Genomic DNA, 15,196 nt, shown 5'->3' with positions numbered 1-15,196 from the left:
ACCTCGAGGCCTCTGTATGTTTCCTACTCTCTGCCTGGAATGAAAAGCCTTGTCTGGTCTCTTTAGATGACTAATGACTTCTCATCCTTTAAGTCTCAGCTCAAATGTCATCTCCACAGTAAGCCTTCCCTCTCTATCTAAAATAGGACAGCCACTCCCATCATTCTCTCTTAGAATTTTGTTTCCTTTATAGCACATCCACATAGCTTTATGTGAATTGATTTGGGGTTTTATCAGGTCCACCAGACTGTAAGCTCCAACAACACTAGGAATGAATATGTATTATTATTCCACATTGTAATTCCCAATGTCTAATACAATGCCTAGCATTTAAGTGCCTAATAAAATGGCAATTAGTATTTTTATTTCCCTATTATGTCATGTCCCCACATACTGCTCCTTGTACTGGGACTACCACTGCTGCCACCACGACCACCGCCACATCACCACTCTGACCCCTTCATACCCTTATTCATCTGTCCTGTGTCAACCAAAACCTTTTCCTCTTGATGAAGCCCTCCCTGCTTGGACGTCTCTCCTTCACTTACTCGCCTATTCATCACTGACTGCATCTCCACCATAACAATGATCTTATTGTTATTATACTCAGATCTGATTTTCTTTTTTCTTTCCTTTTTTTTTTTTTTGAGAAGGCCTTCAGGGAGTCAGTTTTGTTTTACATTTCCGTCTTACAACTACTTTGGGAAACCTTAGAACAAAGAAAATTCTCTTCATTTCTACCAGGCACATAATATAGTACTATCAATTATGATAATAACAATAATAACTAACATTTATTGAGTGTTTAATATGTGCTTGACACTCAGTTCTACAGTGAGTGAGTGAATGAATAAATGGATAAATATCCTGGTCGCCAACCTCAAAGAGGTCACCCGGTCTGTCAGGGACAGAAGACAGGTATACAGGCCAATGCAGAACAAACACACCACAAGGCCAAATCAGCTGCCCTGTCCTGTCCCTCTATCTTCAAATCTTTGACTATGCTTTTCTCTGAGTCCATAAATGTCAGGTTTCTTCAAACTCACTTAGAATACTTCCTTCGATTACTTACAATCCACTTCCTGCCCTTGGTGCCTGGAAACAATTTCTAGGATGTCACCACAAGCAATATTAAACTGCCACACAGTTTCCTGCTGTGTGTCTGCATTATCAGTTAAATTGCTTCATATTAACCACATTCCAGTCCACTGGGATCACTCAAACACCAAATAAGATTTAAACATAGCTGTCCAAGATGCCAGTAACCACTGCTCTTTTTATCCCTCTAGGTAAATAAATGTCTGCTCAGGTTTCAAGTTTAGGAGCTTTCCAGGGTACTACCAGCATAACGGTGACCTTTTCTTTCCTTTGTCAAGTAATGTTTGGTGTGAGGCAAGGCGATTTCCCTCTATTAAAATGAACATGAACTGAACTCTCTTTAGAAAATATAAGGAACTGTCTGCCTAGACCAGGGCAATTTGGCTTAAAAACTTATAAAACATAAAAACTCTTCTTCAAGAGTTCAAGTAGCAAATTGTCCTTTTAACTCTAGGTACACTAAATTAGGATTTTAATTCAGATCCTAATATATTTCTTAAATGTATTGCATAAACTCTTCCTAAACTATGTGTCAGGTACTGGGTTTGACACGGGGAACTCAAAGACAAATAAGACAGTCCCTATTCTCAGTTTGTCTGGCTTAGTATGGGAGACAGACAAGGAACAGGATTTAGTGCTATGACAGTGATGAACACAAGGGGCCACAGAAACAGATATGGGGCACCCAGCCTAGGCTGGGAACGGGGGGATGCACAGATGTGGGGCACCCAGCCTAGGCTGGGGAAGGGGGCGATGCACAGATGAGGGGCACCCGGCCTAGACTGGGGGTTGGGGAGAGGGGTTGGTGGGGAACAGGCCGCAGGTCAGGTTTCCAGGGGATGGCATCTGATCTTAGGCTTATAAACTCCCATTCTCTCATTTAAAAATGTGGTTAATAGTACCTACACCATTGGGCAGTTGTGAGGATTTGATGAAATGGTTCACAAAAAGCATTATCACCATGCCTGACACAGAGATTGTGCTCAACCTGACTAAACTTGAAAGGGAAGTCTGATCAGGCATGAAATCTCAACACCTGTGCCTACGACTCAACTGACCATAGAGCAGACACCAGCTTCACAATTACACAGGGTATTGTTTTAAATCACTTTTATTTTTTAACTGAGAGAATGTTAAGTCCTGCTCTGCATGTTAACAGGCTAATTCTTTATCAAAACTTTCTTCTCTATTACCTGAAACATCTGGTTCTCTGACATTTCTGGTATAAAATATAACCAGTTTTCTTAGTCTTTTGATAAGGTATAAAAGAAAACTTAATACTACTGAGTTTTTAATATGGGCCCTGCAGTCATGGTGATACTAGAGTTATAGCTCATAATGATCCTGCAACAAAAGTTCTCCCCATTTTACCCTCAGGGTGAATAAGGTACTTTGTGTAAAGTTTTGTAGTCAGCAGACAAAAGCTGGAATTTGAATCCAGATCTGATTCTACACCTCAGCCTAACTGGGCCACAAAGCATCAAAGACAAGCAAGAGGAAACACAGGCAGCCACAGTGCTTTCCTGCTTGGAGGGAACCCAGTGTGCTCTCTGCCTCCTAAGCCCCCACCCCCAAGACTGTCCTACACAACGGAGCCTGCACACCTAGATTTCACAGCCTGGGGACCACCTTGAGCTAAGTGTCTTCCAGTCAGGATGGAATGGTCAGTAGTAACCAAAGCTGTCTCCTCCAACAACCAGGACTGCATCTAAGTAATGGTCTCCTTGCACCTGGCCATCCCCACTCCTAGCTGTAAGCAGAAGCTGCACAGTCAACAGTCACCATAAATCATAAATATTTTCCATAACTTTTGTCTTCATATTCTCTTTCAGACTCATCCCAAGTAAAGCTCGTGTTTCCCTAGCCTCAGTTTTTATCATAAAGCAGTCTGGTTTTGAGACCTGGGCTATTTTTTATACTAACTTCACACTGGATACAATTCCTTGCATTAGTAAGTTCTCTTTTGCCCACATGCTCAGAGTGATGGGTTCCCAAAACACACCTGAGGTATGTATTTGTCAACCTGCAACCTTCATGTGCAAGACAGAGAGACCCCCATTCCTGATCATCTGAACTGACTGCCTCATATCAGACAAGTTTCTGAATGTCTGTGTACCAAATCAGGGTAAGCATCCTTACAAGCATACATACTCAGCAACTTGTAAGGTGGCTTTTGGAAAAGTGTTTCTAAGTGCTATTGAAATCCAAGTTTACAACTCTTCCTTGGAAGCAGAAGCTAAACTTGGAGTATCTCTTTAATCCCAATGCTTCACTTCACACACTGTGTCTTTTTACCTCCCAGACCTCTTAAGCTCTTATTTGGAGCAACACTTCCAAATTTCCCCCCTCATTTTCACAAAAATCATGAACTAACTGTGCTCATCCAACTCTTCCAGTTTCATTTAGCAAGAGGTCTCAGGGCTGCTGCTGCATCTATTAGACACATTTTGTGACTGGAAGCCTGAGCCTCAGGGGACAAGGCTGAAGGAAGGTCACATTGCAAGGGTGGATGTTGACTGGACAAGGAAGCAATATTTGAATAATTATTAGATTTTGCCTCTAGGGCCCTTCCTCTTTCAAACTTCCCCTAGCATAATTCTCAAAATGCTGAAATAAACACATTCCACACTTTCTTGTAAGCAGGTTCCAAGTGTCCTATGAAAGCTGTTTTAAGGAAAAACCTATGCTGTCAAATTTAAGTGCCCTCAAACAATCCTATTACTCATAGAGAAAAGTGGACATTTGTTAGTGATTATAGAGATAAGGCATCTCAAGTTCTGGAGCTGAGGAAGGGAGAGGCCGAAATAGGACCTGGCTGGGAGGGGAGATCGAGTCCAAAACAACACACCCAAATCGGACTGCATAAAACTTGCACTTTCCAAAGTCAACTTCTAAGTCTAGAAGGAGGGAAACAATGTTTCAATGGGTTCTGAAGTTCGACGTATCAACAGTTTCCCGGGAAAACTGACCCCCACCAGGGACTCGAGGTGAATGAATGAGTGAGGGAATTTGCCAGATTGGGTTACAAAGCCTTTCCAACAATTATTAGGTGCCCAGTTACAGCAGAGAGGTCTCTTCCTTCACAGCCTTTGGCCCTAGTTGTGTGGAGACTTTCATAGATAAGAGGGGAACTAGGAGGAGAGAGGAAAGGGCCTTCAGCCCGGACCACCCAGACCTTAGGTCCATGAGTGGCCCCCTCCCTCTGAGAACCTCATACGACTTTTGTGGGGGCCTGCAGGCCTTCAGCACCGGGCTGCTACCTCAGGACCTGCCCGACTCTCGGGGCACTCCAAGCTCACCCATTCGGGGAGTTGCTTCCGCAGATTTCTCGCCCTACCCCCAACAGTTGTAAGACCATTTTCAGAGGCTTTCTGTGACCTGGGGGAGAGGCCACCTTGTGCTCTCAGCAGCCCCCACCCTCAGGTGAGTAGGGGACACCTGACCACCCGCGCCCTACCGCCCCACGAGCACCCCACCCCCGCGCCTCCCTGGTTCGCCATGGCAACCGTCCCCCTCCCCGCGTGACGCCGGCACGCGGGGCGCCCCTGGGGTCCCGGCAACAAGTCCCCAGCGCGACCCACGGCCTGCACCCCTTCCCGGCCTCGCCGCCCCGCGCCCGGTACGGCTCCGCCCGGCCCGGCCGCACTCACTTGATCCTGGAGCCCATGGTCCCCGGGCCTCCTCATGGGCCCGCGGGCCCCGCTCGGCGCTGCGCTGCCTGCCCGCCCGCCCGCGGCCGACCGGCCCCCCTCCGGCGCTCTCCCCGCCCCTTCCTCCCGTCCCTCAGGCTGGGCCCGCCCGCTCGAGGCTCGCTCCCTTGCCGCCGCCGCCGCCTCCCGGGATTAATATACTAGCTACAGTCCGGCGAACGCCATGGTCCCCGGCGCGCGTGCCCGGCGCGCGCCGCCCCCGCCGCCTCTCACCCCGCCACCCCCTCCCTCCCGCGCCGCCGCCGCAGGGGCTGCCGGGAAGTGTAGTCCGCTCCCGGGAGGTGGGGCCGCCTGAGGGGGGTGAGGGGCGCGTTTCCGCCCCTTGACTCCCCGCGCTCTGTATCATACCTTCCAGGTACAGGGCCTTAAAGGGATCTATCTCGTTGGTCTTATATGGAAACCTCCCCCTACAACCTCCTTGAAAAGACCTTCATCCCACAGGGAGCCCCCCTCCACCAGCTCATCTGAAGAACCCGTCACCCATTTCTCCCTTATGGAATTTCTCCCACCCAGTAGCTTCGGTGTAGAGATACCAGTCTCCCACTCAGGCCTCCATGAAAACACAAGTTTTCCCTTAGAAAATCCCATACCTTCTGGTAAGTTCCTTAAGGGAGCCGCAGACCCTCTTCCTTATCACACCATCCACTTCCCCAACGTGGTCCTTGATAAGAGGGCCCTTCCTCACATCTTAGACCTTGAAGGAGACCTCACTTGCCCACAGGAAAGCTACCAGGGAATTCATACGACCCATTTAGTGGTTCTGCTCTACCTCATACCCTTGAGGGCCTCTGTCTCCCTTAATCAGCCATTTTGTGGGCTCCAATAAAGAAAACTCAAGTCACCCTAATAGTCCCTGATAAAGATTAGCTCAATGCAAATGAAGGTATTTGAGATCGCAGATCACCAACCTGCTACCTACCGCTGCTTCCCCTTGGGGCTCACTTTCCTGAGCGCCCCGATATCATCTCCTCTAGATCCGGAGGAATGACAAAAGAAGCGATAATGACAGCTACTATTAGCTACTGTTCAATGAGTGGGTGAGTGTCCTCCCTGAATTAGGCACTATAGTTCCCTTCCGTGGCTGGCACCAGTCTCCCCAATGATCTTGGGAGTTTAAACCCCATTTCACAAAGAAGAAACAAGCATTTGCTTAAGATTGCATAGCTAGCACCAGGTGAAAAGAGATTCGCATCCAGGCTGAATAATCCCATACACATGTGACAGAGTTATGCTTTAGGTCAGGATGACACCTGTGGCCGTAAGTCAGAAGATACTAGGTTCATAGTTCACTTTTGAAGTTAGGCCTTTCTTTCTTTTATTCTTTCCACGATTTTCTATTCCGAAATACTCTTTCTCACTTCTACCAGTTTAGCTCTTATAAATTCAGTGTCTCCGCACCCCACAGTAACTACAGCAAGTGGTTTTAGGCCCCAGCCAGGCAGGAAGCAAAGAAAGCAAGAACTCCTTGTTTGGGTGTTACATTATGGACAAAGATAATTTCTCTCTGTTGCCTATGCCCTGAGGTTGTTAAAGGCAAAAGGTGAACCTTTTCTAATTAAAACAAAAGCATTGAAAACGTTAAAACTGCCATCTCGAATTCAAAGTCTTTTGCACCCAGACACCAACACCGGTTTATAAACATCCCCAGGAGCAAAGCCCTGCCAGACTGGCAGCGCCTCTGTGGTGTTTATTCACCTTGTTCCCTATGAACCCTCTCCAAGGAACAGTTGTTATCAAGATCTTCCCTGGAATGAGCAGCCAGTTCAAAAGCTCTGAGCAGGAGTCTATAAATAAAACAAAGTTATTTGGTGAAGGGCAAAGCTGGCTGCTTTTCAAAGGAGGTTGTAGCCATCCTAGCCACAAAAATGTCTGGATGCCTGCTGGGTGGCGTGTGTGTGTGTGTGTGTGTGTGTGTGTGTGTGTATAAGACTGGAGGTGGCATGGGGGATTATGTATCTGTCCAGGTGGCCTCTGAGAATGCAGGGTGGTCTGGGCAGGGAGCACTGCACTGGGACTTGGGAGTCTGGCTTCTAATGCTGTCTGTACTACTGACTAACAGAGAGATTTTTAGCAATAATTAGACAATTGTCTGCTTTGGTTTCCTTCTTGGTACATGGGTATGGAGGATAACCGGGAGCTAACATCATAAGAGAGAGTATGTGTCTGACCGAATGGAGCATCCTCTCAATATGCAGAGGTTGCCAGTTCTATCACAATCAGAAACAGATTAATGTTTCTGTCTCTCTCTCTCTCTTTCTTCTTCTCTCTAAAATCAATAAATAAATTTTTAAAAAGAGAGAGAGTATAATGTAAGAGCTAATAGTGCAAGCACTGAAACCAGACTGCCTGAGTTCAAATCTCAGCCATACCTCTTACTAAAATAAATAGGTCAAGGTGGGACCGGGAGCTCAGCTTCTGGTGACAGGGTTTGGGGAAGAGGCAACAGGTACCATGTCCTGCCGCAAAGGTGGCAAGAAGAAGCCCCTGGAGCAGTCCAAGAAGCAGGCCAAGGAGGTGGACGAGGAAGGTAAGGCATTCCAGCGGAAGCAAAATGAGGAGCAGAAGAAACCTGAGAAGCTAAAAGTGAATGCTGTGGGGAAGGGCCAGCTGGCCACAAGTGGAATTTAAAAATCTGGCAAAAAAAAGTGAGCTGTTCGCCCTGGCCGGTTGGCTCGGTGGTAGAGCATCGGCCTGGCATGCGGAAGTCCCGGGTTCGATTCCCGGCCAGGGCACACAGGAGAGGCGCCCATCTGCTTCTCCACCCCTCCCCCTCTTCTTCCTCTCTGTCTCTCTCTGTCCCTCCCGCAGCGGACGCTCCGTTGGAGCAAAAGATGGCCTGGGCACTGGGGATGGCTCCTTGGCCTCTGCCCCAGGCGCTAGAGTGGCTCTGGTCGTGACAGAGCGACGCCCCAGATGGGCAGAGCATCGCCCCCTGGTGGGCGTACCGGGTGGATCCCGGTCCGGCGCATGCGGGAGCCTGTCTGACTGCCTCCCCGTTTCCAGCTTCAGGAAAAAAAAAAAAAAAAAAAAGAGCTGTTCTTTGTGCCTGGGGCAATGGTGGTCCTTAATTACATTCCTCTTTTAACATCTGGATTCCCTGTCATAACATCTCTTGCCACCTATAGCTAGAATGAAATGTTGTCTTGGAGCCTGTTGTACATTTAGAATAAACTTTTATAAACATAATAATGATAATAACCATGCAGTGGTTTGTCTCTTTAGTTTACTCATTCTGCCAGTGAAACCTTAGCTTTGAGATCAGAATAAACCCAGCCCAAAATCCTGCCAAAATGTGTTCTTCAGTCTCTGTTCTATCCCGAATTCTGTACCACCTGGAATTATACCAACTTATTTGAATGAATAAATGAACAAATGAATCAAGAGTCCTTGGGTAAGTTAATCATTATCTCTGTGCCTCTGTCTGTAAAGTGGAAATTATGGTAATAGATCTATCTTACTGAGTTGACATAAGAATTAAATGAGTTAATGACATTTATAAAATACTTAAAACAGTGACTGGCATATAGTGAGCACTCAAAAATTATCAGCAGCGGTAGAGCGTCGGCCTGGCGTGCGGGGGACCCGGGTTCGATTCCTGGCCAGGGCACATAGGAGAAGCGCCCATTTGCTTCTCCACCCCCACCCCCTTCTTCCTCTCTGTCTCTCTCTTCCCCTCCCACAGCCAAGGCTCCATTGGAGCAAAGATGGCCCGGGCGCTGGGGATGGCTCCTTGGCCTCTGCCCCAGGCACTAGAGTGGCTCTGGTCACGGCAGAGCGACGCCCCGAATGGACAGAGCATCGCCCCCTGGTGGGCGTGCCGGGTGGATCCCGGTGGGGCACATGCGGGAGTCTGTCTGACTGTCTCTCCCCGTTTCCAGCTTCAGAAAAATACAAAAATATATATATAAAAAAATAAAAAAAAAATTATCAGCGATCATGATATATAAGACACTTAGCAGAGTTGGGCTTTTATTATTAATAGTAATAATCTTCATAATAAATAGTCCTATACTTGGATTCAAGAGACCTGAGTTCCTAGCCCAGAATGTAATTGTTTCCATTCTGAATCAGTTAGAATTCAGTTCAATGCAAAGGATAGAAGACTGAAACATTGAAAAAAAAACCCCAGAAGTTTACTTCTCTTTCACATAGGTCTGGAGATGAACATCCCAGAGCTGGTATGACAATTCCATACTACATACTCTCACATATGAAGGCTTGGGCAGCTGATTTGGCCTTAGGGTGTTGTATGTTCTGCATTAGCTTATATACCTATATACCTGTCTTCTGTCCCTGTCACACTGTGATCTCTTTGAGGTAGAAGGCCCAGAATTTTATTGCATTGCTCCCCTCTCCTTCAAATGCAGCTTCTACTTGCGGTCCAAGTCAGCTGCCTGAACTCTCACTATCTAATCCACAACCCAGCCAGCAGGAAGGGAAAAGGTCCTAATCTTTAAGTGTACTTTCATTTACATTTCATTGACCAAAACATAGTTATACAACCACATCTCATTAGGAAACAGAGCCTTTATTTCAGACAGTCAGGTGCACAGCTCTAGGCATGGTGGGTCTTTCCAGAGTATAAAGGGAAGACAGATATTACAAGACAGCCAGCAGCCTCAGCCAAGCCATTCTTGGTTATATGACCTTGAGCAAGACAATATATTTGGGCCTCAATTTCCCTATACACAAAGTAAGAGAATCAAACCAGGTGATCTCTCTCCAGTGCCCTTTCCAGATGTAAAATGCTAATATTTAGTGGCTTATTGTTTTATAGTTTCATTACACTTGGGCGAATCTGATGTTATTCAAATAAAAGGAGATCTCTCTGCCAAGTACATGGTATAATCAATTGTTGGAATTGAAACCTTCCGGAGATGAAAAGGAGTTTAGGAACTTGGCCTCCTTGACTGTTGTCAAAATAGGCTCACTTAGCAAATCTAACAGATAAAAAGCCAGCGGTGTGTGTGATACCACCTGTGCAGACACTTTGATGCCCCTCAGTTTCCAAGCTTGCCCTCACTCCCCTCTACCTGTTTGTATTTTCTGCTTAGGGAGCCATGATTATTGAGAGGAAGACAGCAACCCTAAGGGGCTCTAGACCCTGGCTGGTTGGCTCAGTGGTAGAGCATCAGCCCAGTGTGTGGATGTCCCGGGTTTGATTCCTGGTCAGGGCACAGAGGAGAAGTGACCATCTGCTTCTCCACCCCTCCTCCTCTCACTTCTCTTTCTCTTCTCCTCCCGTCCTGCAGCCATGGCTCAATTGGAGCAAGTTGGCCCCAGGTGCTGAGGATGGCTTCATGGCCTCCAACTCAGGCACTAAAAAAATGGCTCCAGTTGCTGCAGAGCAATGCCCCAGATGAGCAGAGCATCGCCCCCCAGGGGTCTAGCTGGGTGGATCCAGGTGAGGGCACATGAGGGAGTCTGTCTCTACCTCCCCTCCTCTCACTAAAATAAAAAATAAATAAAAAATAATAATACAGTGTAAAACGGCAGGACCAATTAGCCAGCGGTTTGTTGTTCCTAGTATACTTAGTGATGTTTATATTACTTTTTTAAAATTTAAAATATAATTCCCATGCTATAAAATTTTAATATGTACAATTCAGTGGTTGTTAGTATAGTCACAAAATTGTACAATCACCACTATCTAATTCCAGAACACTTCATCTCACCAAAAAAGAAACCCCACACCAATTAGCAATCACTCACCTTTTCTGCCCCGCCCCCAGCCCCTAGCTACCTGAATTAATTTTTTGTCTCTGTGGATTTGCCTATTCTGGATATTTCATGCACATAGAATCATATAATAATGAGGCCTTTTTGTCTGGCTTCTTTCACTTAGCATAGTGTTTTCAAAGTTTATCCATGTTGTACCAACTATCAATACTTAATTCTTTTTTTATTGCCTAATAATATTCTATTGTATGGATAAAGCACATTTTGTTAATTCATATCTTGTTTTTTTTTTTTGTTTTTTTTTTTGCATTTTTCTAAAGCTGGAAACAGGGAGAGACAGTCAGACAGACTCCCGCATGCGCCCGACGGGGATCCACCCGGCACGCCCACCAGGGGCGACGCTCTGCCCACCAGGGGGCGATGCTCTGCCCATCCTGGGCGTTGCCATGTTGCGACCAGAGCCACTCTAGCGCCTGAGGCAGAGGCCACAGAGCCATCCCCAGCGCCCAGGCCATCTTTGCTCCAATGGAGCCTTGGCTGCGGGAGGGGAAGAGAGAGACAGAGAGGAAGGCGCGGCGGAGGGGTGGAGAAGCAAATGGGCGCTTCTCCTGTGTGCACTGGCCGGGAATCGAACCCGGGTCCTCCGCACGCTAGGTCAACGCTCTACCGCTGAGCCAACCGGCCAGGGCCATATCTTGTTATTAAAAAATCATTTGGATTGTTTCCACTTTGGAGCTGTTATGAATAACAGTGCTATGAACATTCACGTACAAATTTTTTTGTGGACATAGGTTTTGTTTGGGTTTTTTGTTGTTTTGTTTGTTTGTTTGTTTTTAATTCTCTTGGATGTTATATTCAGTGCAAAGAATCCGCAGCTTGTTAACGGTGCTGCTACTGTAATGCCAAAAGGAAGGATTATGTAAAGAAGTAACTTTGGGACATGCAGAATCATACCAACTTAAGTAGGTTTTCTTAATGAACCTCTCATGAACATTCACAAATCAAGGTGCATTTGAGCTCTCCTAAGGGAATACAGGCATTATATACCAGCAGTTAAGAGAACGAATTTTGGGATGAGGCAGACCCAAATTGCTAGTTGAGTGAACTTGGAGAAAGTTCCTTAAACTCTCTGAATTTTAGTTTCCTCATTTTAAATAAGGAGATGATAATACCCACCTCATGAAGGTGAAATGAAATAAAGAATGTAAGGTTCTTGCTATATATTTGGTATTCACTAAATGGGAATGTTATTTTCCTAAATTGTCAGATTGATGAAGACAGGACTCCCATCAGATTTGTCCATACCTAGATTTCAACGTCTAAAACAGAAGCTGGCAGGTATACAGTGACCAATAAATATTTATTAAATCAATTATACATTATAACCTCAAACCCCTCATTTTGAGGCACTCTCTTAAGAATAAGTCACAGAACAAAATTTGGGGTATGCTTTCTTTCTTAAATTTGAACTTACTATATTGAATTAGGACAGTTCTTTACCTTTTATTTTATATATATATATTTTTTTCTTTTTTCTTTTTTTTTTTTTTCATTTTTCTGAAGCTGGAAACAGGGAGAGACAGTCAGACAGACTCCCGCATGCGCCCGACCGGGATCCACCCGGCACGCCCACCAGGGGCGGTGCTCTGCCCCCCAGGGGGGGGTGCTCTGCCCATCCTGGGCGTCGCCATATTGCGACCAGAGCCACTCTAGCGCCTGAGGCAGAGGCCACAGAGCCATCCCCAGCGCCTGGGCCATTTTTGCTCCAATGGAGCCTTGGCTGCGGGAGGGGAAGAGAGAGACAGAGAGGAAAGCGCGGCGGAGGGGTGGAGAAGCAAATGGGCGCTTCTCCTATGTGCCCTGGCCGGGAATCGAACCCGGGTCCTCCGCACGCTAGGCCGACGCTCTACCGCTGAGCCAACCGGCCAGGGCCTATATATATATTTTTAATTGTGGTAAAATATGCATAACAACATTTACCACTTAACCATTTTTAAATTTACAATTCATTAAGTATAGTCACATTATTGTGCAACTATCATCACAATTTCTACAACTTTTTAAAATATCTCCCCAAACCATAACTCTGTACACATTAAACAGTGATTTCCCATTTTCTCTTCCCTCCCTCAGCTCCTGGCAACTATCATTCTGCTTTCTATCCTTGTGAATTTGATTACTCAAGGAACCACATATAAGTGGAATGATCCAGTATTTGTCCTTTTGTGACTGGTTTATTTCACTTAGCATAATGTCTTCAGGTTCATTCATGTTGAAGCATGTGTCAGAATTTCCAACAACAAACAAAGCCAAAAGCAAGTAGAAGAAAGGAAATAATAAAGATCAGAGCAGAAATAAATGACATAGAGTCTTAAAAAAAATACAAAATATCAATGAAACCAAGAGTTGATTCTTCAGAAAGATAAACAAGACAAACCTTTACCCAGACTCATCAAGAAAAAAAAAAAGAGAGAGAGGACCCAAATGAATAAAATCAGAAATGAAACAGGAGACGTAACAATTGACACACACAAAAAATCAAAGGATTGTAAGAAAATATTATGAGCAACTGTGAGCCAACAAATTGGACAATCAGGACAAATGGATAAATTCCTAGAAACATACGATTTTCCAAACAGATAAGGAAGAATCAGAAAATCTGAATAGATAACAGTGAAATTGAAGCAATGATGATAATAATAATAATAAAAACTCTGAACAAACAAAAGTTCTGGATCAGATGGCTTCACAGTTGAATTCCACCAAAGATTCAAAGAATAAACGACATCTATCCTTCTCAAACTTTTTCAAAAAATTCAAGTGGAAGAAAGTCTCCCAAACTCATTTTATGAGGCCAGCATTGTCCTATATAAAGACAGTACAAATAAAGAAAATTATAGGTCAATATCCCTAATGAACATAGATGCTAAAATCCTCAGCAAAATATTAGCAAACCAGATCCAACAATACATTAAAAAGATTACACACCATGATCAAGTGGGATTTATTCCAGGGATGCAACATTGGTACAATATCTGCAAATCAATTAACATGATACACCACATAAACAAAATAAAGAATTAAAATTACATGATCATATCAATAGATGCAGCAAAAGCATTTGATAAAATCCAGCAAACATTTATGATAAAAATTGTCAGCAAAGTGAGAATAGAAGGAACATACCTCAATGTAGTAAACGCCATATATGACAAACACACAACCTACACCATACTCAATGGGAAAAAACAAGCATTTCCCTTAAGATCAGAAACAAGGCCCTGGCCGGTTGGCTCAGTGGTCGAGTGTCGGCCTGGAGTGTGGAAGTCCCGGGTTCGATTCCCGGCCAGGGCACATAGGAGAAGCGCCCATCTACTTCTCCACCCCTCCCCCTCTCCTTCCTCTCTGTCTCTCTCTTCCCCTCCCGCAGCCAAGGCTCCATTGGAGCAAAGATGGCCCGGGCGCTGAGGATGGCTCTATGGCCTCTGCCTCAGGCGCTAGAATGGCTCTGGTTGCAAAAGAGCGACGCCCCAGATGGGCAGAGCATCACCCCCTGGTGGGCATGCCGGGTGGATCCTGGTTGGGCGCATGTGGGAGTCTGTCTGACTGCCTCCCTGTTTCCAACTTCAGAAAAAATACAAAAAAAAAAAAATTTAAAAAAAGAAGATCAGGAACAAGACAAGGATGTATGCTTTCACCACACCTATTCAACATACTACTGGAGGTCCTAGACACGGCAATCAGACTAGAAGAAGAAATAAAAGTGATCCAAGTTAGAAAGGAAGAAGTAAGGCTGTCCTTAGTTGCACATGACATGATACTGTCAATAGGGAATCCTATAGACTCCACCAAAAACTATTAGAACTAATAAATTAATTCAGTGTAGTAGCAGGATATAAAATAAATATCTAGAAGTCAGTTGCATTTTTATACACCAATAATGAACTATCAGAAACTAAGAAAATAATTCCATCATAATTGCTTCAAAAAGAATAAGACACCTAGGAACAAATTTAACCAAGGATGTAAAAGACCTGTACTCAGAAAATTATAAAAGACTGAAGAAAGAAATTGAAGAAGATACAAATAAGTGAAAGCCTATACCATGTTCATGTATAAGAGGAATTAACACCACTAAAATGTCCATATTACCCAAAGCAATTTACAGATTCAACGCAATTCCTACCAAGTTACAAATGGTATATTTTACAGAACTAGAACAAATATTCCAAAAATTTGTATGGAACAACAAAAGACCCCCATATAGCAACATGATCTTGAGGAAGAACAACAAAGTTGGAGGAAACATACTAGCTGATATCAGACTATACTACAAAGCCAAAGAAATCAAAACGGCATGGTTCTGGCATAAAAACAAACATGTAAACCACTGGAACAGGAGACAGAGCCCAAAATTAAACCCACACCTTTATAGTCAATTAATATTTGACAAAGGAGACAAAAATATACAATGAGGTAAAAATAGTCTATTCGGTAAATTGTGCTGGGAAAACTGGACAGAAACAGGCAAAAAACTTCAACTGGACCACCTTCTTATAGCATACACAAGAATAAACTCAAAATGGATTAAAGACTTAACTGTTAGACTCAAAACTATAAAAATTCTAGAAGAAAACATAGGCAGTAAGATCTCAGACATGTCTTGTAACAATTTTATTTTCTGATATACCACCTCTGGCAAGGGAAAT

At 44.6% G+C, this 15,196-nt stretch overlaps 1 protein-coding gene across 10 annotated transcripts in view; it reads right to left on the bottom strand.

Annotated features, from left to right (window-relative positions):
• DENND1A (DENN domain containing 1A) overlaps positions 1–4,911 on the bottom strand; it is a 499,929-nt gene extending 495,018 nt beyond the window's left edge. For 3 of the 10 annotated variants that reach the window (XM_066256261.1, XM_066256262.1, XM_066256263.1), the window contains exon 1: positions 4,749–4,906. In XM_066256261.1, the coding sequence (XP_066112358.1) occupies positions 4,749–4,765 (17 nt within the window). In that variant the 5' untranslated portion in view covers positions 4,766–4,906. Of the gene's footprint in view, positions 1–4,748 lie in introns of all 10 variants that reach the window. The other 7 variants (XM_066256258.1, XM_066256259.1, XM_066256260.1 and 4 more) reach the window with 6 other exon arrangements.
• Between the last annotated feature and the right edge of the window lie 10,285 nt (positions 4,912–15,196).

The sequence above is a fragment of the Saccopteryx bilineata genome, chromosome 2 (genome assembly GCF_036850765.1).
Source record: "Saccopteryx bilineata isolate mSacBil1 chromosome 2, mSacBil1_pri_phased_curated, whole genome shotgun sequence".
Lineage (NCBI taxonomy): Eukaryota > Metazoa > Chordata > Mammalia > Chiroptera > Emballonuridae > Saccopteryx > Saccopteryx bilineata.
Note: the sequence above shows the minus strand (reverse complement) of the source record. Positions and strands in the feature narration are given on the sequence as shown.